Source organism: Hypanus sabinus, chromosome 6 (genome assembly GCF_030144855.1).
Source record: "Hypanus sabinus isolate sHypSab1 chromosome 6, sHypSab1.hap1, whole genome shotgun sequence".
NCBI classification, from domain to species: domain Eukaryota; kingdom Metazoa; phylum Chordata; class Chondrichthyes; order Myliobatiformes; family Dasyatidae; genus Hypanus; species Hypanus sabinus.
In genome coordinates, this window is record NC_082711.1 from 169,872,798 (window position 1) to 169,899,351 (window position 26,554).

General features: G+C 45.7%; 1 protein-coding gene across 10 annotated transcripts in view; it reads right to left on the reverse strand.

Moving 5' to 3' along the window:
- Nucleotides 1–26,554, reverse strand: part of ksr1a (kinase suppressor of ras 1a) — a 179,203-nt gene that overhangs the window by 59,584 nt on the left and 93,065 nt on the right. For all 10 annotated transcript variants that reach the window (XM_059973487.1, XM_059973491.1, XM_059973490.1 and 7 more), the window contains exon 2: nt 23,049–23,189. In XM_059973487.1, the coding sequence (XP_059829470.1) occupies nt 23,049–23,189 (141 nt within the window). The remainder of the gene's footprint in view (nt 1–23,048; nt 23,190–26,554) is intronic.

Consider the following 26,554-nt stretch of genomic DNA (forward strand, 5'->3'; position numbering starts at 1 on the left):
ATTTATTGATATCTTTCCTATAATTCGGTGACCAGAACTGTACACAATATTCCAAATTTGGCCTTACCAATGCCTTGTACAATTTTAACATTACATCCCAACTTCTGTACTCAATGCTCTGATTTATAAAGGCCAGCATTCCAAAAGCCTTCTTCACCACCCTATCTACATGAGACTCCACCTTCAGGGAACTATGCACTGTTATTCCTAGATCTCTCTGTTCCACTGCATTCCTCAATGCCCTACCATTTACCCTGTATGTTCTATTTGGATTATTCCTGCCAAAATGTAGAACCTCACACTTCTCAGCATTAAACTCCATCTGCCAACGTTCAGCCCATTCTTCTAACCGGCATAAATCTCCCTGCAAGCTTTGAAAACCCAGCTCATTATCCACAACACCTCCTACCTTAGTATCATTGGCATACTTACTAATCCAATTTACCACCCCATCATCCAGATCATTTATGTATATTACAAACAACATTGGGCCCAAAACAGATCCCTGAGGCACCCCGCTAGTCACTGGCCTCCATCCCGATAAACAATTATCCACCACTACTCTCTGGCATCTCCCACCTAGCCACTGTTGAATCCATTTTATTACTCCAGCATTAATACCTAACAACTGAACCTTCTTAACTAACCTTCCATGTAGAACTTTGTCAAAGCTTGCTGAAGTCCATATAGACTACATCCACTGCCTTACCCTCATCAACATTCCTCGTAACTTCTTCAAAAAATTCAATAAGGTTTGTCAAACGTGACCTTCCATGCACAAATCCATGCTGGCTACTCCTAATCAGATCCTGTCTATCCAGATAATTGCTAGGCTTACTTCTAGAACCCTTTTTAAACAATGGAACCACATGAGCAATACTCCAATCCTCCGGCACAATCCCCGTTTCTAATGACATCTGAAAGATCTCCGTCACAGCTCCTGCTATCTCTACACAAACTTCCCTCAAGGTCCTGGGGAATATCCTGTCAGGACCCAGAGATTTATCCACTTTAAAATTTCTTAAAAGCGCCAGTACTTCCACCTCTTTAATTGTCATAGGTTCCATAACTTCCCTACTTGTTTCCCACACCTTACACAATTTAATATCCTTCTCCTTAGTGAATTCCGAAGAGAAGAATCTATATAAGGTATTCACAGAATGCAGCAGGTGTCACTTTCCTGAATAGGGGTAAGTTATACAATGCTTCTATTTCCAACCATTATCCAGTGTGAACTGTAATACTCACTATTGAGGCAGACAACTTAGAAAATAGTACAGCATAGGAACAGGCCCTCCAACTCACAATGATATGCCAGACTAATTAAATTAATAATCAAATGCCCAACTAAACTAACCTTTGCTGCCTACACATTGTTCATAACCTTTCATTCTCTGCACAGTCATGTGCCAAATATCCACGAATTGCCTTTTTCATTTTTGCCTCCACTCCCACCCCTGGCAACACATTCCAGGCACACATCACCTCCCTGTACATATCGTTTGAACTGAAACTCCCCTTAGAAGAGGCGTCCATAGCTAGAGGGCAGAGGTTTAAGGGCTAGGAATTAGAGCAGAATTGAAGACATTTTTTTCCCCACTTGCATAGAGTATGGTTGAAATCTAGACCTGAAGAAATAAATAGAGGCAGCACCTTGACAATTACTTAGATACTACTTAAAAGTGCACCTAAAACACCATCATATTGAAGGCTGAAGGGCTCCATAAATCAATTTATTTGACAGCAATTCAAAAGTTATTGACAATCCAAAAGTCAGTATTCTAGAAATGAGTTCTGACTCTAATCGGAGAGCAGCATTTAACAGTGTGGCACAAAGAACCTTGATAAAACCAAAGGTTATGGAGAACAAAGGCAATGGTTGAAATCATAATTCACACAAAGACTTGTTGTTGGAGGTCAATCATCCTCACACCACAGTTTCATAGCACTATCACTAGGCTAACCACCTCCAGGTCATTTAGATGTTTGTTGCCACTATTCACTCTACTCTGAGCTCCTTTGTGGTAAGAGATTTGCAGGTAGATACAGAAAACACCAAATTAATTTTGTTTCCTTGTAAAGAAATGTAATATTCTTACTAATTTTTGAGAATCCCTGGCTCATGACTGCTCAAAATGGAGTATTGGCATCAAGAAAATGTTAAACACTTTGAAAGCACTACTGCAGTATCACTCAAAGGTCAATTCTGTACAACACACAAGGTCCCAAACAAACCATGTACCATCTCAATTGACCTGTAATAAAGCTTTGAGTTAATAACAACCTTCTTCTCACTGTTCCATAATAAGCTAAAAGATGGCAAAATACAATATAACAATTTCTAATATACCTTAATAAGGAAGCATTCTTTATATGCACTTAGACATACTGGACTGGAATACTAGATAATTTACCCAGATGAATGGCCAATAAATTCAAGGGCAGTAAACCCAGTGCCCTTCGTTCCCCCTAGGCACTGCCACTTAACACTTACACTTCATAACTTGTATCTACACTGACACAGTCACCGTCCCACTGTGTTTTCACATGCCCTGCTGCTACCTCGAAGAGTTCCTCTTGCTAAGAGTCACTTTGTCACTCTCTCATTTCCTGTCAGAATCATCTTATGTTCAGATACCCCTGCAACTAGGAACACTTTATGTACTCATTTAAACTGCTACTTGTATAGTATTTTATAATGATTGTTTTTATATTTATATTTAGCATGTTTTATTGTTTGTATTGTGTTCTTTATGCTTAATTTTAAGGTTGCATCAGATCCAGAGTAATATTTTCATTCTCCTTTACACTAGTGTACTGGCAAATGGTATTATCATTTCAGAGGATCTGTCCTGGGCCCAGCACACAAGAGCAATTATCAAGAAAGTACAGCAGCACTTCCACTTCTTTAGCAGGTTGCAAACATTCAGCATGACATCTAAAACTTCAACAAACTTCTAAAGATGTATGGTGGAGGGTACACTGACTGGCTGTATCACAGCCTCGTATAGAAACATCAATGCCTTTGAATGGAAAATCCTACAAAAAGTAGTGGATTTGGCACAGGTCCATTGTGGGTAAAGCCCTCCCCACCACTGAGCACATCTACACGGAGCCTTATCACAGGAAAGCAGCATCCATCATCACGGACCCCCGCCACATCATGCTCTCTTTTCAGTGTTGCAATCAGGAAGGTGATACAGGATCCTCAGGACTCACACCACCAGGTTCAGGGACACTCATTACCCCTCAATCATCAAGTTCCTGAACTAAAGGGGAATAATGTCACTTGCACCCATCACTGAACTGTTCCCACAACCTATGGACTCACTTTCAAGGACTCTTCATTTCATGTTCTCTATTTATTGCTTATTTATTTATTATTATTACTCTTTTTTTTCTTTCTGTCTGTATTTGCACAGTTTGTCATCGTTTGCATATTAGTTGTCCATTCTGCTGGTGCAGCTTATCATTGATTCTATTATGACTAATGATTTTATTAAGTCTGCCTGCAAGAAAATGAATCTCAGGATTGTATATGGTGGCATACATGTGCATGATAATAAGTTTACTTTGAACTTTGAAGAATGACAACAAACAATCATGAATGATGGAAATTTAAGAGGCACTTTTACATTGAGCATTCATATTAAATTAAAACATCTGCTCACCCTGGAATCCAGGTTAGATGGTTAATTCAGAGCAGCAAGTCAGAGGGGCAAATGGTCTGCTCATTTGCCTGTTTTGGTGGTGGCTGGGAGAAAATGGTTTGTTATGATCATCAGATTCTCAGCTGAGCCTGATCCAGCTGACACACAAAAGTCAAATGCTGTATGCATGATTGAGCTGCTGCAAGATGGACCCAAAATGTGAATGATTTATTTCTTTGCAAATACTGCCCCATCTACTGTTTTTACTTACATCTTTTAAAACTACACTGAACATCTGAATTCTCACCTAAACCTCTTCACTGATCACCCTTGGGATTCCTGACCTACATATATTGAAACCAAGGCTGAGAATTACGATGGAGCTGATTCATCCTTGTGAGAGTTACACAGAATTAATCTCACTATTAAAGAATAACTTAATTTGTCACATGTACAAGGAAAAATACAGTGAAATTTGTAGCTTGCATCAAATTAAATCAGCAAGAATTGTGCTGGGCAGCCCACAAGAGTTGCTATGCTTCCAGCGCCAACATAGTATGCCCACAACTCACTAGCCGTAACCTCTGTCTTTGAAAGGTGGGATGAAACTAGAGCATTCAGAGGAAACCCACATAGTCACAGGGACAACATACAAGTCCTTACAGTCAGTGTAAGAATTGAACCCCAAAGACCATACTGCATGAGCAGGTAACTGATGAGTAATTGTATTGAATCCCAAACAGGTATGACATATGAGCAGATAATTGATGTGTAATGGTATTAGTATCCCTTGATAACTCTATTCATTGCTGACAAATCATCCAATTGGCATATCTGACTGAATGTGATAGCAGTTACTTCAACCTCACCTTCACATTTAGATGCCATTGTTGCAAATGTTCTTTAGAGTTTGTTTCTGGGCTCATTCCTCAATGTTTCCATACAGTGGAGCACAGTCTACCGAAAGCAGAACTTGCCTTTGCTCTTCTGCAGTTAACTTCTGTTTCAATAGTCACTGCTCGGGAGAGGGTGCTGCCAAGGTATGTAAACTGGTCCACTACCTGTTGTTTCTGTCCTCTGATTGTGATTTTGGGTTTCTGTGTACAGTGCATGAGAAGCAGGCTGGTGCATGACTTCAGTCTTTTTGATGTTGATGTTGAGTCCAAAGTTGTCACAAGCCGAGGAGAATTTGTCCAAATTGACTTGCATCTCTGGCTCTGAACCAGCATACAGGGAGCAGTCATCGGCAAAGAGGAAGCCTCTCAGAACAGTCTCCTTCACTTCGGTAATAGCTTGAAGTCTCCTCAGGTTGAAGAGCTTCCCAACCACTCTGTACTTGAGGCTGATTCCAGCATCATTGCCCTGGAAGGCATTATTCAGCATGGCAGTAAACATCATGCTGAACAGTGTGGATGTGAGCACACAGCCCTGTTTGATGCCACTGGTGACTGGAACGCCTTAGAGGATTCTCCGCTGTCCAGCACTCTGGCCATCATGCCATCATAGAACTGGTGTACCATCTGACTGAGTTTGACAGGGCATGATCCTCCACAGGGCTTGTCAGCAGACAGTGTCGAACTGAAGGTCTACGGAGCTGTGGTACTCACTACTCTCCCGTATGCCTGTGAAATGTGGACTGTGTATCGAAGGCATGCAAGACAGCCCAACCATTTCCACATGTCTTGTCTTCACAGAATATTAGGCATCAGATAGCAAGACAAAGTACCAGACGCTGAAGTTCTCTCTAGAGCAAGTCTACTATCAGTCCACACACTGCTGATGAGAGCACAGACCTGGTGGGCAGGTCATGTCATCCGTATGCCGGACGAGCACGTACTCAAGCAGCTCTTTTTTGGGGAACTCTCTGTTGGAAGACGCTCGCATGGAGGATAGAAGAAACGTTACAAATACACACTAAAGGCCTCCCTGAAGTTGCTTGACATACGACCTCCTAAGAAAGGATGGCTTAAAAGCGCCCTACCTGGCGAGGCCCCATCCACAAGGGCTATCAAGCTTACACAGCAAGGCGAATTGCTGAAGCACAACATAAACGCGAGCTGCGCAAGTCCAGAGCCACCAGTGCAACAACTGCAGTGCCTACACACGTCTGCCCAACATGTGCTAGGACATTCCATGCCCCAATTGGCCTGACCAGTCATCTTCAGAAACACCGTATCCAGTCTCAAAGTGACTAATGGTGTTGAGGTCTTCATCTTTGATGATGGACGAACTTATGACTTCAGAGTAGTCGGCTTGTAAACTGTCCACAACCATAAATGGACTTGTGGTAGGGGTGCAGAGCTTTGTTCTGATCTATTGATTGTGGGATTACGCACTGATCAGAAGATAAGTGAGACTGTGGCGACCCGCTTTCTGCACAGGCGAACCGGCTCACAAATAGCCAGCAAGCGGGGGAGACTCTGGTAATGTACCTCTAATGTCATTTCCGCCCGGAGAGGGCGGGCGCTAGGGATTAAATGCCAGCGCCGCAAAGTTTGAATAAACTAGTCTTGAAACAACTTACTGACTCCGTGTTATTTCAGCGCTGTGTGTAGCACATTGCTACATTGGTGACCCCGACGGTCCAAACGGGATTTGGACCAAAGATGACCGACTCTTCATCTATTCATGCAGTTTTGCTAAAACTGCCGACTTTCTGGATGCTGTGACCACGCGTGTGGTTTAGCCAAGCAGAAGCCCAGTTCCAGATTTGGCAGATATCCTCTGATTCCACACGTTACTACCACGTGGTGAGCGCCCTTGATCAGGAGACAGCCACCCAGGTTGCGGATTTCATACAGTCGCCCCTGGAAGAAGGCAAATATGAAGCATTCAAAGCGCTGCTCATTGAGATCTTTGACCTCTCACGGCATGAGCGAGGTGCCCGCCTGCTTCATCTGGACGGTTTGGGAGACAGACTGCCGTCAGCATTGCTGAACGAGATGCTGTGCCTGGCTGATGGACACAAGCCCTGCCTCATGTTCAAGCAAGCGTTCCTAGAGCAACGGCCTGAGGACATACTGCTGCTGGTAGACGCAGATTTCAGCGACCCCCAGAAGGCGGCAGCCCGGGCAGACGTGCTGTGTGGAAAGCCAAGAGGGAAAGCGTGGCGTCCGTCGGTCAGATTACCAGGCCACGCGCCCAACAGCAGACCAAACCAGGCCCGGTAGTGGGGCGCACACAACACAGAGGCAGGAGTGAGGAGGCCAGTGAACAGTGGTGTTTCTACCACCAGCGGTGGGGCACAAAAGCCCGCCGTTGTCGCCTGCCCTGCAAGGGCCAGGGCCAGCTGCCGCTAATGACTATGGTGGCTGGCCACCAGGATAGCCTCTTGTACGTCTGGGACAAACAGTCGGGACGCCACTTCTTGGTCGACACCGGAGCGGAGATAAGTGTCTTGCCCCCGATGGGGTACGACACCCACAACAGGAAGCCAGGACCCACCCTGAGGGCCGCAAACGGCAGCACAATATGGACCTACGGCACCCACACAGTGCAGCTGCAGTTAGGCGCCAGCTGGTTCACGTGGAACTTCACACTGGTCACGGTGGCCCAACCACTCCTGGGGGTTGACTTCTTGCAAGCTCACAGCCTGCTGGTCGACTTGCAAGGGAAAAGATTGGTCCATGCCGAGACTTTCCAGACGTTCTCCCTGGGTGAAGCCAAGTTGCCGGCCCCACCCCTGGACTCCATCACGCTGTCGGACAATGAACTCACCAGAACCCTGGCAGAATTTCCATTGATTCTGACACCGCAGTTCATGGCAGCCATGCCCAGACACGGGGTACAGCACCACATTCCGACCCAGGGACCACCCCTCCATGCCCGCGCACAAAGGCTCCCCCCAGAAAAGCTCCGCCTGGCAAAGGAGTTCAAGAGGATGGAGGAATTAGGGATAATACGGAGGTCCGACAGCCCATGGGCCTCCCCCTTGCACATGGTGCCCAAAGCAGCCGGGGGTTGGAGACCATGCAGCGACTACTGCAGACTGAACGAGGCTACCACTCCAGACCGCTACCCCATGCCGCACATCCAGGACTTTGCAGCAAACCTGGACAGGGCAAGAATCTTTTCCAAAGTAGACCTCGTCCGGGGATACCATCAAATCCCGGTGCACACTGAAGACATCCCCAAAACAGCACTTATCACCCCGTTCGGCCTGCTCGTGTTCCTTCGAATGCCGTTCGGCCTGAAGAATGCCGCACAGACGTTTCAGCGGCTAATGGACGCAGTGGGACGCAACCTGGACTTTGCATTCATCTATTTGGATGACATCCTTATAGCCAGCAGTTGTCGTCAGGAGCATCTGTCCCACCTCCGCCAGCTCTACTCCTGCCTGAGTGATTTCGGCCTCACGATCAACCCGGCCAAATGCCAGTTCGGTCTCGATACCATCGACTTCCTGGGCCACAGGATTACCAAAGACGAGGCAACACCTCTGCCCACCAAGGCAGACGCGATCCGCCACTTTGCCTGGCCCAACACGGTCAAAGGCCTGCAGGAGTTCGTTGGTATGGTGAACTTCTACTACCGTTTCCTTCCCTCAGCAGCCTGTATCATGCGCCCTTTGTACACCCTGATGTTGGATGATGAGGAGGCCGCTGCCGTTTTCGTTAAAGCCAAGGAAGCCTTGGCAGATGCCGCGATGCTGGTGCACCCCAGAACGGACGTTCCGACCGTCCTCACAGTGGACGCATCCGACACAGCAGTCGGTGGGGTGCTGGAGCAGCTCATCGAGGGGTGCTGGCAACCCCTGGTATTCTTCAGCAAGCACCTACAACCAACCGAACTCAAGTACAGTGCTTTCGACCGGGAGCTGTTGGCACTGTATCTGGCAATCCGGCATTTCAGGTACTTCTTAGAAGACAGGCCATTCACCGCATTCACGGACCACAAACTGTTGACCTTCACATTCACAAAGGTGTCCGATCCCTGGTCGGCTCGCCAGCAGCAACATCTGTCCTACATCTCCGAGTACACGACAGACATCCAGCATGTCTCGGGAACGGACAACACTGTAGCGAACGCACTCTCCAGACCAGCTGTCCAGGCCCTGTCCCTGGGGGTGGACTATGCAGCACTGGCAGAGGCGCAGCAGGCAGACAACGAGATGCCCAGCTACAGGACCGCAGTCTCAGGTTTGCAGCTGCAGGACTTTCTCATAGGCCCTGGTGATAGGACCCTCCTGTGTGACGTGGCTACCGGCCAACCTCGCCCCATCGTCCCGGCAGCCTGGAGGCGACAAGTTTTCGACGCCATACATGGTTTGGCGCACCCATCTATCAGAACAACCGTCTGGCTGGTCTCCAGCAAGTTCGCGTGGCACGGACTTCGCAAGCAGGTCAGTGAATAGGCCAGAATGTGAGCGCAGTGCCAAACAGCCAAGGTGCAGCAGCACACTAAAGCCCCGCCGCAGCAGTTCGAACCCACCCGCCAGAGGTTTGACCACATTCATCTGGATATTGTGGGCCCCCTACCAGTGTCCCAAGGAGTATGGTACCTCCTAACTATGGTAGACCAGTTCACGAGGTGGCCAGAGGCGGTCCCGCTCACCGACACATCTGCCGATTCCTGCGCCCGAGCACTGATCGCAACCTGGGTAGCACGCTTTGGGGTACCAGCCCACATTACCTCTGACAGAGGCGCCCAGTTCACCTCCAGCCTGTGGTCGGCTGTGGCCAGTCTTTTGGGAACGCAGCTACACCACACAACTGCCTACCACCCACAGTCAAACGGACTGGTGGAACGCTTCCACCGTCACTTGAAGTCGGCTCTCATGGCCCACCTGAGCGGACCTAACTGGGTGGACAAGCTTCCCTGGGTCCTGCTTGGAATTTGTACAGCCTCCAAAGAGGATCTGCACGCCTCGTCGGCCGAGTTGGTTTACAACGCGCCCCTGGCCGTCTCGGGAGAGTTCATACCAGCCCCAAGGGGGCAAGAGGAAGAACCCGCAGCAGTCCTGGACAGGCTATGTGAAAGGCTCGGCAACCTGGCCCCCGTACCAACTTCACAGCATGGACGGACCCCGATCCATGTACCCAAAGACCTGCAGAACTGTAAGTTTGTGTTTGTACGAAGGGGCGGACACCGGGCACCGCTACAGCAGCCGTACGAGGGGCCGTTCAGGGTGATCAACAACAACGGATCCACATACGTTCTGGACATTGGGGGGAGAGAGAAGGTTTTCACGGTGGACCGACTCAAACCAGCCCATGTGGACAGCGCAGTCGGTCGAGGTTCAGGCACTGCGGCGCAGAGGCAGACCTCCCAAACAGAGGCTGATCCAGACTGTGGACATTGGGGGGTGTATCGCCGGTTCGGGGGGGGGTTATGTGGCGACCCACTTTCTGCTCAGGCGAACCGGCTCACAAATAGCCAGCACGCGGGGGGAGACTTTGGTAATGTACCTCTGACGTCATTTCCACCCGGAGAGGGCGGGCGCTAGGGATTAAATGCCAGCGCTGCGAAGTTTGAATAAACTAGTCTCGAAACAACTTACCGACTGCATGTCGTTATTTCAGCGCTGTGTGTAGCACATCGTTACAAGACCTTAAAGTCTCAGCCAAAGATCAAAGTTCAAAGTACATTTATTATCAAAGTATGTATACTATATACAACCTTGAGATTCATCTCTACAGGCAACCACAAAATAAAGAAACCCAATAGACAACCAACCGGCAAAAAAAACAAGTCTTACAAACAATAAGAAGTAAGTAAATGACGTTCAGAACTAAAGTTGACAAAAGTGAAATCACAGCCACGAAACCAGTCATCACTGCAGCCAGCCCAGGAGCCCATTAGTTGCAGTCCAAAGCCTGAGCTCAGTGCAGAAGCGAGTGAACCTTGTCAAACAGAAAGCTGAACACCAGCCCATTCCTATTCTTTGGCCCAGACACCCCAACGTTTTCAATCTGGCCAAACATCAAGTCATTCCTCCCTCTTGGACCCAGGTCCTGCCACCTCAATTTGGCCAATACCCAACCTTTCCAATCTGGCTGGGTGCTTAAATCGGTCATACATTGGCTTGTTCCTCACAATCAGGGTCAGATCCTGCCACTTCAATTTGGCTCTTACACACCACACCACAATGTCCTACACCTTCAAGACTTCACACCAACAAACATAACAGGTCATACTCAGGTCCGAAAGGAAAGTTACAGGCTATTGATTGCAGTGATTCTTTTAAAGAAAAAGTGTAATTAATAGAGTAGTAGTCGTTTTGTTTGCTGCCAGTAAAACATCGCAGTGTTTCACCAGAATCATCTTCAACCAGTAGAAACCAAAGGTGGCACCAGGCAGAATAACACTTCCATTAAAATTGCACAAAAATTCAGATCAATTTATGCATTCAGATGTCTGGAGAGGCTTTTCTAGCTACAACCTTCTAAATCAGGTAAAGTCCACTATCATTGATCAATGAGAAAAAATAAATAAAACTTTATCAGTGCTAACACATAAAAGTTTTGCAGACATTATCAGAACGATCAACCATAGAAAAAGGTCAATTTACATCTTCTGTACAGCTGCAATTACAATGGAAAGCACAGGCACAAGAGATAAGATAAAAAGCAACCACAATGAAAAGATGATGAGCTTATTTAACTGAAGGAAGTAGTAACATTGGCAACTGACTGGTGTAAAGAGAAAACGACTCAAACGACAGGATAGCGCCAAAAACTCTGCACTGCCTTCCCTCTCTCATCAATTTTCAATATATTTTCTCCACAATTTTATTGCAAAATATTTCAATATTTACTGATTTCTTCTGTTTGCATTTATTATGTTTAAAAGAGTGTGAAGGGGCATGAGGGCCGGTGGGAGGTGAGGAAGGGAGCACGAAAGACAGAGGGCCAGAGAGCATGAGATAGAGACCTACCACCTCACAAGTCTTAATGGCTAACACATAATGCATTCACCGTAAAACTTCTGCCATCTCCAACGGGATCCCTCCACCAAACACACATTACCCTCCTCTCCCCCCCCCCCCACCACTTCCTGCTTTCCTCAGCTCCCTTGTCCATTCATCCCTCCCCACTGATCTCCCTCCTGGCTCTTATTCTTGCAAGCGGAACAAGTGCTACATCTGCCCCTACACCTCCTCCCTCACTACCATTCAGAGCCTCAAATGGTCCTTCCAGGTGAGGCAACACTTCATCTGAGAGTCTGTTGGGGTTATATACTGTATTCATTGCTCCTGATGTGGCCAACTGTATATTGTGAGACGCAGCGTAGACTGGGAGACCCCATCACTGAGCACCTACATTCCACCTGCCAGAAAAAGCAGGATCACCCAGTGGTCAACCACGTTAATTCCACTTCCGATTCCCATTCTGACAAATCAATCCACGGCCTCCTCTACTATGGCAATGAGACCACACTCACGTTGAAGGAACGGCACCTAATGTTCCGTCTGGGTAGCCTCCAACCCGAAGGCACGAATGCTAATTTCTCAAACTTCTGGTACTGTTTTTCCCCCACTCCCCCCACCATTCCCCATCTCCTTTTCCCTCTCTCACCTTATCTCCCTGCCTGCTTATCACCTCCCTCTGGTGCTCCTCCCCCCTTTCTTTCTTCCATGGTCTTCTGTCCTCTCCTATTAAGATTCCCCCTTCTCCAGCCCTGTATCACTTTCACCAATCAACTTCCCAACTCTTTTCTTCACTCTGCCACATCGCACCCCTGCAGGTTCACTCATCACCTTGTGTTTCTCCCGCCCCTTCCCCCCACCTTTTAACTCTGAGTCCTCAGTTTTTTTTCTCCAGTCCTGCTGAAGGGTCTGAGCCCAAAACGTCAACTGTTTATTCTTTTCCATAGATGTTGCCTGGCCTGCTGAGTTCCTCCAATATTTCATGTGTGTTGCTTGGATTTTCAGAATCTGCAGATCTTCTCTTGTTTATGAGAGACACAGAGACATACAGCAAGACACAGAACTGTCATATGAGGGATCAAACTATTATTTGTCAAGACATGCTATGTAAATAGGAAAGCGAGGAGTAGGAAACCAAATTACATAAGAGCAAAAATAAAGAAAAAAATCATAAGATGAAAAGAGCATTAACACGACTAAGCTTGCATTAAGCTAGAAAGGTGTGGCATCAGGCTAACAGTTTTCAGTTCCATCCCACAGAACCATACTTCCTGTATAACAGTTACACATTAGGAACAGTCAAGATGATCCCACCTCCCAACCTAATAAGTTCAGTAAACAGATAAGGGAAGCAAAAAGATGAGAAACACGTGAATAGTCGTGAATGGATTAATGAACAACATTCCCGAAAATTACATGTATAAAAACAATGAAATAATGAATAAATTTAATATCAAATAGACTTTGACTCTATAGCATAGGGTCAAAAGTATGGAGGAAGAAAGCCATTTACTTCCTGATGTTTTTTCAGACCTAATTTCTCCAAAACAGGAGGCAATGACTTATGACCAGATCATATCAACAGAAACTTCACCTAGTATTTAACCTCTCATTAACTCTGGGGAGTTTGTTAAAAATACCTTTAGCCCCAAGGGCTCTCTGAACAATGGCTATAAAATTTCAAAGTACATTTACTATCAAAATATGGATACAGTATACAACCCTGAGATTCATCCTCCCCCAGGCAGCCACGAAACAAAGAAACACCATGGAACCCAGTTAAAGTACACATAAAACACCCAACGTGCATAAAAGAAACAAGCACATTTTTGGAAAATTATGAATAGAAACTAAATTTGGAGAAAAACACTTCTTTAAATGAGTGATCTTCAGTAAACAGCAATTTCATCTCACACTCAAAGCTACACAAAAATTCACACTTCTAATTATCTGCTTTCATTAATAAATGGAGAATCAGAAAAAAACTTTTGCAAATGTCACTACACTTTTAAGAAAGGAGGAAGGCAGCAGAAAGGAAATAATAAACCAGTTAGCCTGACCTCAGTGGTTGGGAAGACGTTGGGTGTCAATTGTTGAGGATGAGGTTATGGAGCACTTGGTGACACAGGACAATTTAGGACAAGGTCAGCATGGTATCCTTAAGGGAAAATCTTGCCTGATGAACCTGTTGGAATTTTTTGAGGAGATAAGTAGGATAGAAAAAGGGGATGTTGTATATTTGGACTTTCAGAAGGCCTTTAACAAGGTGCCACATATGAGGCTATTTATCAAGCTAAGAGTCCATGGTATTACACGAAAGTTACTAGCACGGTTAGTGCATTGGCTGATTGGTAGGAGGCAAAGAGTGGGAATAAAAAGATCCTTGTCTGGTTGGCTGCCAGTGACTAGTGGTGTTCCACAGAGGTCAGTGTTGGGGCTGCTTCTTTTTATGCTGTATATCAAAGATTTAAGTGATGGAATAGCCGGCTTTGTTGCCAAGTTTGCAGATGATACGAAGACTGGTGTAGGGGCAGGTAGTGTTGAGGAATCGGGTAGGCTGCAGAAAGACCTAGACAGATTTAGGAGAATGGGCTAGAGAATGGCAAATGAAATACAATGTTGGAAAATGCATGGTCATGAACTTTGGTAGTAGAAATAAATGTGCAGACTACTTTCCAAATGGGCAGAAAATCCAAAAATCTGAGATGCAAAGGGACTTGGGAGTCCTTGTGCAAAACAAGCTAAAGGTTAACTTGCAGGCAGAGTTGGTGGTGATGAAGAGAAATGCAATGTTAGCATTCATTTCGAGAAGCCTAGAATACAACAGCAGGGGTGCAATGCTGAAGCTTTGTAAGGTATTGGTGAGGCCCCACCTTGAGTATTTTGAACAGTTTTGGGCTCCTCATCAAAGAAAAGATGTGCTGGCATTGGAGAGGGTTCAGAGGAGGTTCACAAGGATGATTCCAGGAATGAATGGGTTATCATACAAGGAACAGTTGATTGCTCAGGGTCTGTACTCAGTAGAATATAGAAGGATGGGTGGGGGGGATCTCATTGATACCTTTTGGATGTTGAAAGGCTTAGACATGGTAGATGTGGAAAGATGTTTCCCATGGTGGGGGAGTCTAGGACAAGAAGGCACAGTCTCAGGATAGAGAGGCATCCATTTAAAACAGAGATGCACTGAAATTTCTTTAGCCAGAAGGTGGTGAATTTACTACCACAGGCAGCTGTCGAGGCCAGGATGTTGGGTGTAATTAAGGCAGAGTTTGATAGGTTCTTGATTGGACACTGCATCAAAGGTTATGGGGTAAAGACCGGTGTATGGGGGAAAAAAAGGATCAGCTATGATTGAATTGGTCTATCCGAGGACATTTGCTTTATCTTCCCTCTTCAGTTTAAAGCAGATAAGATTCTCATTGATTGATTTAGCCATAGACCATACTGAAAGCTTTTAATACTACACCATAAATGATAAATTATTTCTCCCTCATATCATGTAATCCTAAAATTTCAAATTCATAAAAATATTAGTCAAATCCTATCCAATTTGATGAAGATAGTAACATTGATTTTTATAATAGGCTCCACAGCAAAATAATTCTCGAAGCATGATCAAAACTAAGTATCAGATTACATGAGTTATGACATAGTGGACTAAGAATTTTAGAATTCAGTACCCAATATATCCAAAATCTTCCCAATCATAGTTTTAGTCATAGTTCTAGTGCACTGACAAATCAGACAACCTGTTTTGGGCCCAGCACATAGATGTAATCATAAGTTGCCAGTGCTTTTACTTAAGAGATTAAAGAGTTTCAGCTTGTTACTGAGTACACTAATAAACTTCAACAGATATAAGGTATCTTGACCGATTGCATCATGGTCTGGTATACCATTTTGTATGCGTTGAATACTGGACTCCAGCCAATACATCACAGGGACATTTGTCCCCAACATTGATAGAATCTACTGAAAGTGTTGCCTCAAGAAGGCTGTCTTCTTGCAGCTATCATCAGGCAGGAGGTACAAAAGCCTTAAGTCCTATACCAGTAGATTCAAGAAAAGCTACTTCCCTTCAACCATTATGTTCTTACACCTATCAGCAAAAATCTGATCATTACAGTCTGGTAACACTATGGCCACTTTGACCATTCTACATTAAAATGGACAGTTTTTACATTTTTGTTGTTTTTTGTTGGGTTAGTCCAAATCTTGAACTACCAGACTTAAATACAATGCACTCCTCATTCCAAAAGCCAGTTGTCCAAAGAAAACTCACTCCCACATAACACATCACGTTCAAGAAACAGGAAACCGATTCTTTGAGCAACACACACAAAATATGCTGGAGGAACTCAGCAGGCCAAGCAGCATCAATGGAAAAAAGTATGGTCAACATTTCCGGCCGAGACTCTTTGCAGGACTGGAGGGGAAAAAGATGAGTAGATTTAAAAGGCAGTGGGAGAGAAGAGGAGAAAAAAACACTAGATGAAACTGGAAGGGGGAGAAATGAAATAAAGAGCAGGGAAGTTGATTGGTGAAAGAGATATAGGGCTAGCAAAGGGTGAGTCTGACAGGAGAGAACAAAAGGCCATGGAAGAAAGAAAAGGAGAAGGAGCACCATAGGACAGACAAAGCAAGGTGAGAGAGGGAAAAGGGGATGGAGAATGGTGAAGCTGCAGAAATCGATGTTCATGCCATCAGGTTGGAAGCTCCACAGACGGAACACGAGATGTTGTTCCTCCAACCTGAGTGTGACCTCATTGCGACAGTGGAGGAGGCCATGGATTGACATATCGGAATAGTAATGGGAAGTGGAATAAAATTGGATGGCCGCTGGGAGGTCATGCTCCTTCTGGCAGATGGAATGTAGGTGCTTGGCAAAACGGTCTCCCAATCTACATCCGGTCTCACCGATATACAGGAAGCTACACCAGGAGTACCAGACACAGTCTATGACCCCAACAGACTCACAGGTGAAGGTTGCCTCGCCTGGAAGGATTGTTTAGAGACCTGAATGGTAGTAAAGGAGGTGGTGTAGGGGATATCTGATTCTTTAACTTCACCAAGAGCTTCAGAATTCAAACTTCAAAGTACTTTTTTTAAATCAAAGTATGTATATAATATACAACATTGAGATTTGTCTTCTTGCAGACAGTGACAAAAAAAAGCACAATAGAACCCATTCAAAGAAACACCCCACACAAGACCATCAAACATCCAATGTTCAAAAAAACAAATCCTGTAAACAATAAAAAGTAAACAAATACCATTAACCAAATTGAGCCCAGCACTGTGCAGATTGTTGCAGGCCACAGCTGCAGAGTCTATTCAGCACTGAAGTGCTCCCATCAAGTCACGCAAAAGGTAAGTAGTAAACAAAAAAGAAATGAACTGCACAGTTCCTGAAGCAAGTCCACTACTGTAGAGCGCACACAGCACTAAGGCAAACCCACTGAGAAGCTCGATGGTTGCAGACAACAGGCTCACCTGAACCTGCCGGCTTGGGACCCAAAACTCCTGCATCCTCTTCCCACCAGCAGCAGCAAAGGAGACTGATCAAACACAGGCAGACAGTGCTGAACAGCTGTATGTTTCCCACTCTCATCTTCAACGATTTTAATCTTGCTCAATGCTTTAATCAATGTGGAGTAATGAAGCCTATCATGGGTTCATGTTCTGCCATCAGGAATCGACAGACAATCTCATCCACGCTGAATTCCCAGGATATCACAAAAGCAGAAGTTCGTTCAGTCTGCCCAAATATACATTCTCAAAATGGAAATTACAGACTGCAATCAATCCCAGTTCAGAAGAAGTAGTATATTTAGAAGAAGAGTATCCAGTAGTTTTGCAAGCTGTCTACAAGATGTTGCCAGTAACCAATGGCGACATCCTGCATACATCTTGCAAAGCTACTGGAATTATGCATCATGGTGCATTCTAGATTCTATCTGCAAGGTCTGGCCTATCTTCAGACTGACAATTTACATACTCTTTTATAAAGGTAAAGACTGTAAAGCAGGGAAAATCCTGTGCATAAGTGAAAAGTTGGTAGATGAATAGAGAGTGAAATGACATTAAATCCATTTTCAATGAAACCTGCATATACCTATTTAACTACATTGCAACTTAGAAAAGTATATTTCTTCATTACTCTGGATCAAATTAAATTGTCATGAGTCCTTCATGCAGAAATAACTTCGGTGGGGCAGTAAATGGAGAACACATAATGTATTTTACAGAAATTATTCCCAAGAAAAATTACACAGTGACTAAGTTGGAGGTCATATTGTCATATCTGATATGAGACATTACACTGTGGTCACATCCCTCTTCTCAAAAAAAAGTCCCCCAACACTATTTCTAGGAAGAGCAGAGGAATTCTCTCCAGTGCTCTAGCTGATACATTAGCAACACTACCATAATTTAAATATCAACATTAATATTGACTGTTTGATCTTAATCAAATTGCTATCAGCTTGGGACCACAATACCTTATTGACTCTAATAAGCTTTTAAAACTTTCTAAGTTGTGAAAGACAAAATTTACAAACTCTTTCAGGTTTTTTGGAAAGGAACATGGCAATCTCCTGCAGTAACAACCAGCACAATCATGCCATCTAAACAATAATTTACAGTATTTTCCATTAGCAAACTTGGCAAACATTGCAATTTCAATAGAAAAGAACCCTGGTTTCTGGCCTATACTAATGCATGAGGTCATGATTGAAAGTACAGTATAATATTCAAAATCTGTACAGTTTTCTGAAACCACAGAAATACTAATACTGTGGCGACCCACTTCCAAGCGCACTCGAACCGGCTCACAAATAGCCAGCGCGCAGGCACAAAGGCCAGGTCCGCAACAAAGGGAGAAGGCCTGCGGGGGTTTGTGAGTACGTGTCCCTTAGAGCATCCGCGCCCGGGGAGGGCGGGATGAGGGAGGCTTTAAAGCAAGGCTGTGAAGTTCGAATAAAATCATCTTTAATTGCAGTTTACCGACTCCGTGTCGTTATTTTAGCACTGCATGTAGCACACCGCTACAATTGGTGACCCTGACGGTCCAAATGATTTTTGGACTGGAGATGACCGACGGCGCATCTGTTCATGCGATTTCGTTGAAACTGCCAAGCTTCTGGACGCTGCAACCTCACCTATGGTTCCAGCAAGCAGAAGCCCAATTCCACATTCGGCAGATAACCTCAGAGGAAACACGTTACTACTATGTGGTGAGCTCCCTCGACCAGGACACAGTGGCCCAGGTTGCGGAGTTCGTACAGTCTCCCCCAGCGGACGGCAAGTACACGGAATTCAAAGCCCTGCTCTTAAGGACTTTCGGACTCTCACGGCGCGAGCGGGCTGCCCGTTTATTGCACCTGGTTGGCTTGGGAGACAGACCTCCATCGGCTTTAATGAATGAGATGTTGTCTCTGGCCGGCGGACACACACCCTACCTCATGTTTGAGCAGGCATTCCTGGAGCAGATGCCCGCGGACATACGCCTGCTGCTGTCCGACGCGGATTTCAGCGACCCCCGAAAGGTGGCAGCCCGGGCAGACTTGCTGTGGAATGCCAAGAAGGTGAGTGGGGCGTCCATCGCACAGATCAACAGGCCACACTCCCAGCAGCAAATCAGTCCAGGCCCGGCCACAGAGCCTGCTAACCCCAGAGGCAGGGGTGGGGAGCCCAACGAACACTGGTGTTTCTACCACCAGCGGTGGGGCGCAGAAGCCCGCCGTTGTCGCCCGCCCTGCCAGTTCCCGGGAAACGCCAGGGCCAGCCGCCGCTGATGGTTACGGCGGCTGGCCGTCGGGATAGCCTCCTGTGTGTGTGGGACAAGAAGTCAGGACGCCGTTTTTTGGTCGACACCGGGCCCAAGATCAGCATCTTAGCTCCAACAAGTTACGACACCCGCAACAGGGCACCGGGTCCCCCCCTGAGGGCCGCGAACGGCAGCACGGTAAGGACCTACGGCATCCGTACGGTGCAGCTACAGTTCGGCTCCAGCCGGTTCACGTGGGACTTCACACTGGCCGCCGTAGCCCAACCGCTTCCGGGCGCGGATTTTTTGCGGGCTCACAGCCTGCTGGTCGACCTGCCGAGGCAGAGGCTGGTCCACGCCGAGACCTTTCAGACGTTCTCCCTGGGAGAAGCCCAGTTGCCAGCCCCACACCTCGGCTCCATCACGCTGTCCAACAACGACTTCACCAGAGTCCTGGCAGATTTCCCATCGGTTCTGGCACCGCAGTTCATGGCAGCCATGCCCCAACATGGCGTACAGCACCACATCCCGACCCAGGGACCACCCCTCCACGCCCGTGCTCGGTGGCTTCCCCGGACAAGCTCCGACTGGCGAAGGAGGAGTTCAAGAGGATGGAGGAATTGGGGATCATCTGGTGGTCCGACAGCCCATGGGCCTCCCCCCTGCACATGGTGCTCAAAGCGACAGGGGGCTGGAGACCGTGCGGCAACTACCACAGGCTGAACGAGGTTACCACACCGGACCGCTACCCTGTGTCGCACATTCAGGACTTTGCAGCAAACCTGCACGGCGCACAGATCTTCTCCAAGGTAGACCTCGCCCGAGGATACCATCAAATCCCGATGCATCCGGACGACATCCCCCAAAATGGCTCTCATCACCCCGTTCGGCCTTTTCAAGTTCCTCCGCATGCCGTTCGGCCTGAAGAATGCCGCACAGATGTTCCAGCAGTTAATGGACGCGGTGGGACGCAACCTGGACTTCGCATTCATCTATTTGGACGACATCCTCATAGCCAGCAGCAGTCATCAGGAGCATCTGTCCCACCTCCGTCAACTCTACACCCGACTGAGTGAATATGGTCTAACAGTCAACCCGGCCAAATGCCAGTTCGGGCTCGACACCATTGACTTCCTGGGCCACAGGATTACTAAAGACGGGGCAACCCCTCTGCCCGCTAAGGTAGATGCGGTCCGCCATTTCCCCCGACCCGCCACGATCAAAGGCCTTCAGGAGTTCGTAGGTATGGTCAATTTCTACCACCGCTTCCTCCCTTCAGCTGCCCGAATCATGCACCCCCTGTTCGCCCTGCTGTCGGGTCCGGGCAAGGACATTGCCTGGGACAAGGAGTCTGCCGCCGCTTTGATTCCAACGAAGGAAGCCTTGGCGAACATCGCGATGCTAGTGCACCCCAGAATGGACGTCCCTACCGCCCTCACAGTGGACGCATCTAACACAGCAGTCGGTGGGGTGCTGGAACAACTCATCAAGGGGCGCTGGCAACCCCCGGCATTTTTCAGCAAACACCTGCGGCCACCCGAGCTCAAATACAGTGCTTTTGACCGGGAACAGTTGGCGCTATACCTGGCAATCCGGCATTTCAGGTACTTCTTAGAAGGTAGGCCCTTCACCGCGTTCACGGACCACAAGCCGCTTACCTTTACGTTCACAAAGGTGTCCGATCCCTGGTCGTCCCGCCAGCAGCGCCATCTGTCCTACATCTCTGAATACACGACGGATGTCCGGCACAGCTCGGGTAAGGACAATGTTGTGACGGATGCGCTCTCTCGCCTTAACATTCATGCCCTTTCCCAAGGGGTAGACTTTGAGGCGCTGGCAGAAGCGCAGCAGGCAGACGAGGAGATCCCGAGTTACAGAACCACAGTCTCCGGCTTGCAGCTCCAGGACCTCCCCGTAGGCCCAGCTGAGAGGACCCTACTCTGTGACGTCGCCACCGGCCAGTCCCGTCCAGTCATCCCAGCAAACTGGCGGCGCCATGTTTTCGACTCCATTCATAACTTAGCGCACCCCTCCATCAGGACAACTGTCCGGCTGGTAGCCAACCGGTTTGATTGGCACGGACTCCGCAAGCAGGTTAGAGAATGGGCCAGAACGTGCATGCACTGCCAGACGGCCAAGGTGCAGCGGCACACCAAAGCTCTGCCGCAGCAGTTCCACCCCACCCACTGGCGTTTCGACCACATTCATGTGGATATCGTGGGCCCCCTGCCAGTGTCGTGCGTAGCGCGGCACCTCCTGACTATCGTGGACCGATTCACAAGATGGCCAGAGGCGATCCTGCTCACGGACACCACCTCTGAATCTTGCGCCCGGGCACTGATCGCCACCTGGGTGTCCCGCTTTGGTGTACTGGCCCACATTACCTCCGACAGAGGCGCCCAGTTCACCTCCAGCCTGTGGTCAGCTATGGCCAGCCTTTTGGGGACACAGCTGCACCACACCACTGCCTACCACCCACAGTCAAATGTACTAGTGGAGTGCTTCCACCGTCACCTGAAGTTGGGTCTCATGGCCCGCCTGAGAGGAGCTAACTGGGTGGACGAGCTTCCTTGGGTCCTACTTGGCATCCGCATGGCGCCCAAAGACGATCTGCACGCCTCGTCGGCCAAGTTGGTGTACGGCGCACCCCTGGTCGTCCCCGGGGAGTTCGTACCAGCCCCGAGGGGGCAAGAGGAAGAACCCGCAGCAGTCCTGGGCAGAATACGTGAGAGGCTCGGTGACCTGGCCCCCATACCCACTTCGCAGCATGGGCAGAACCCGACCTGCGTACCCAAAGACCTGCAGAACTGTAAGTTTGTGTTTGTTTGACGGGGCGGGCATCGGCCACCACTGCAACGGCCCTACGAGGGGCCGTTTACGGTGCTCCGGAACAACAGGTCCACGTTCGTGCTGGACGTTGGGTGGAGAGAGGAGGTTTTCACGGTGGACCGACTCAAACCGGCCCATGTGGACCTGGCACAACCGTTCGAGTTTCCGGCACCGCGGCACAGAGGCCGACCTCCCAAACAGGGTCCGGTCCAGACTGTGGACATTGGGGGGTGTATCGCCGGTTCTGGGGTGGGGGGGGGGGGATTATGTGGCAACCCATTTCCTAGTGCACTCGAACCGGCTCACAAATAGCCAGCGTGCAGGCACAAAGGCCAGGTCCGCAACAAAGGGAAAAAGCCTGCGGGGGTTTGTGAGTACGTGTCCCTTAGAGCATCCGCGCCCGGGGAGGACGGGATGAGGGAGGCTTTAAAGCAAGGCTGTGAAGTTCGAATAAAATCATCTTTAATTGCAGTTTACCGACTCCGTGTCATTATTTTAGCGCTACAATACCTATTTACTCAAGTAAATTGCCCACTTTTAATATTGTTCACTGGAAAATCCAATTTCCCTTAAATTTTCTGCCAACTTTTATCCATTTAGCAGATTCACAGAAATTACTTCAATCTAAAATTCCTTTCATCTTCCTGTTTATAAATCAGGGTTTCTTCTTTGCTTATAATATATACCCCTTTTAACATCTTGATTATGTCCAAAAGATCATTTGAGAGTGTACTCCTACTTAAACTTCTACCTAATAAATAGTTGTTATATGTTTCAACATGTAAATATTCTAATTCGAGATGGCCTGAGACTAAAAACTATTGGAAAACAACACTTTATCCATTAATGTTACATATAATTATATAGTATATTGTTATAGATTATATATATTATACAGTATGTATTACAAGTGTAATAAAATAGTTAAACCTACCTGTAATATTTCTTTTCTTAAGTTAATTGTATGGAACCAGTCACTCAGTCGAGGATAGCTCTCCAATTCAGAGGTTCTCTCACTAGGCGGTACCTTGCGCTTGCACTGTAACTGCTTGCTGATGTATTTGACAAGTTTCACCTGTTGGGAAAAACGAATTTGAGGTGGTCAGTATAAAGTATAAAATAAACAGCAGCTAAAAGGATCAATTAACAATTTGAAATTATACATCCATTAAATCAAGCTCAATTTTTGAGACCTGGATATTACAGTAAACTAAATACTTAAAAATATATACAAGTGTGATTATTGAATGTTGGAAAAAAATAATTTTGGAGCAAAAATTATATCACCATAATGAACCAGAAAATAAATGGAGAGACAGGTTAAAGCAGTTGATTTTCACCTTGTCATATTAATCTTCCACTTCTGCGCTAACCAAATCAATTTTGATAGTTTCAAGCACAATCTCACTGGCACAACTGACCACAACTCAGTATTAATTAGCAAATACTGTAACTCCCTGAACAAGCACCAAGATACATTAATATATTGTCAAATGTAATCAAACGTCCATAAACACTACGAAAAAGAATCATCAAACAAACAAAAAACATTTTTGTCAATTCACATACATACAAATGAGCAAAATCTCATCAAATTTAGTTTTATGGAAAACGAAATGACGGTGAGTTTAAGGAGATGAACTGCAAGAATTGGAGAGCATCATTTCAATCTCATTCTACTTCATGTGAATATAGCCATTTTATTAACAAGTTTTGCAAACTGGCCAAGTCAAAACCTTTATTTTGAGATATTTTGAATGAATTAAGCACTACAGCATGTTTTTTTTAGAAGGAAAGCTCAACAGAAAATATTTTATGAATGGAAATGTTCAAACCACCAATTCCCAAGTCAATCTAGACATCTACCTGAAGGTGCAAGAGAATCCAATAGTGACTGATTCAACAGAATGGATTAGACAAGAAGAAAAACAAGGTTGACTTTACTAACCACCTAGTTCTGTGCAGCTTTGTGCCAAATCATCATGCTAGAATTGGAGTTACTAAAATACAAAAACATCACTGGTTTTTATAGATCAATATTTAAAATATTACTGAAGCCACCAACCTTTCAAAAATATTAGAGTTTAATACCTCTGACAGATAGCACAGAAATTGCAACAAAGTAAGAATCAATATCTGAACTGCTGCCATTTTGCTCACTCATATCCTGTACAGTATTCCTAATTGCTACCATCAGCAAGGAGGTACAGGAGCCTGAAGGTACACACATAACGATTCAGGAACAGCTTTTCCCCTCAGTCATCTGATTTTTGAATGGACATTGTACCCATGAGTACCACCTCAGCATTTTTTGCATTATTTAACAATTATTTATAGTACACACACATTTTATATATATATATATATATATATACATACACACACACACACACACACACACACAGAGTAATTCGAAGTTTTTTCATCTGCTGTAAAAACAAATTTCACAACACATGCCAGTGATATTAAATCTGATTCTGAAATTTCAACTTTGAAAGCTTCATCTGATCCTGTCATAGACATTACTACCAAATTCCCCCTTTTTGTAGCAATGTGTAGGATCAAAGTATTTCCGAGTGGAATGGACATTTACTTTGCTACACTTAACTATATTAAAATCCTAAGTAGCAAAAGAACACAGCTTTGTACAGCAGTATGCTCTATCTTCACTCAAACACAGTCCTTAAAATTGTCCGAATAGAAGCAATTGAAACTAAACAAAAGAGAAGGTCATCCATAATTTAACCCGAAATGTTATTGGTTTTTCTTTCCACAAATGCTACTTGACTGAAGACTGCTTCTACCCAGGGGAAAAAGGAAGTTTTGTTAAAAGTGGTTAGTCTTCAGGAGGGGATGGGGAGGGAAATAAAATGGAATGAAATCACAAGGCCTTATTTGAACGACCTTGAGAGTAAATTACTTATATCAGTATAGTCTGAAGCCAAACAAAAGACACAAAATTCAGCTCTCCATTCAGGAGGTTAAGCAAAACACTCCGGAATATTTCAAAAAGTCAAAACTCTATTTATGAAGTACATACTGTAAAAATATATTCAGGTATATGTTGATGATGACCAGTGAATCACTTATATAATTACCTTGAATTTTCACCTTATAGCAGTACATTTTGAATTTAGCAAGAATATTTTCAAATACACATTTTAGATAGACAGATAGATACTTTACTGATCCCAAAGGAAATTACAGATTTAGTAAAGGGTACATTTTCATCTCATTTCCTGGAGTTCTCCTCTTTGGCTAGCCAGCAATCTGAACTGAATTATGATGATGAAACACCATTTGTCATTCTTTGGCAAAAATCCAACCCATAGACAATCTGTTGTCACTGAGCTTAAAGATTAAGAACTCTTGACAACCCAACAGACTTCAGCCCCATGATCTCGACAAACATAGTGCCAGTGTCAAGGGATTGCTGCACTCTCAAGATTGAACAACAGAACAACATCAGAAAAAAATTTAAAATCAGAGCTTGCTGAGCACAAATTGTTTGCTGAGCTTTCTGTATTACATCAGTAACAGATCACAAGCACATTTCCAGGGTCAGATAATTCTGTTATTTCAACAGTGTTGTGTAAAAACAATGTATTTGTCAGAGATAATACAAATTTCAACACAAGGACAATATGCTGCTGCCTCAATGCTGTTGTTAGCACGGTACCAGGGAAGTTCTTCCAGATTTTACAGTAACCTGGTATGGGAACTGTACCTCCCTTAATTGCAGTACTCTGCAGAGAGTGGTGCAAATAGCCCAGCACATCTGTAGTTGTGAGCTTCCCTATGATTCAGGACATTACAGGGACAGGCGTGTGAAAAGGGCCAGAAGGATCATTGGGGACCCAAGCCATCCCAACTACAATCTATTCCAGCTGCTACCATCCGTGAAGCGGTATTACAGCATAAAAGCCAGGACCAACAAGTTCCAGGACAGATTCTTCCACCAGGCCATCAGACTGATGAACTCACGCTGACTTGAGTGCACTCTATATTACATTGACTGTTCTATTCATTATAAATTATTAAAAATTACTATGATCGCACATTTAGATGGAGACAAAATGTAAAGATTTTTACTCCTCATGTATGTGAAGGATGTAAGAAATAAAGTCAATTCAATAATCCATCTTCCCTTCCCCATCTCATGTTTGAAAACAACATAAGGTCAGTGGAGAATCACAGGCATTTGACAAGGTATTCAAACCTGGAATCATTTTTGTGAACCTCCTTTGAAACCTCTCCAGTTTCAGCACATCCTTTCTAAGATGATGGCTTTATAGCAAAGTTTGCAGATGATAGACGGACGGGTAGGTAGTGCTGAGGAAGCAATACAATTACAGAAGGACTTGGACAAATTGGAAGAATATGCAAAAAAGTGGCAGATGGAATGCAGTGTTGGGAAATGTATGCTAATGCATTTTGGTA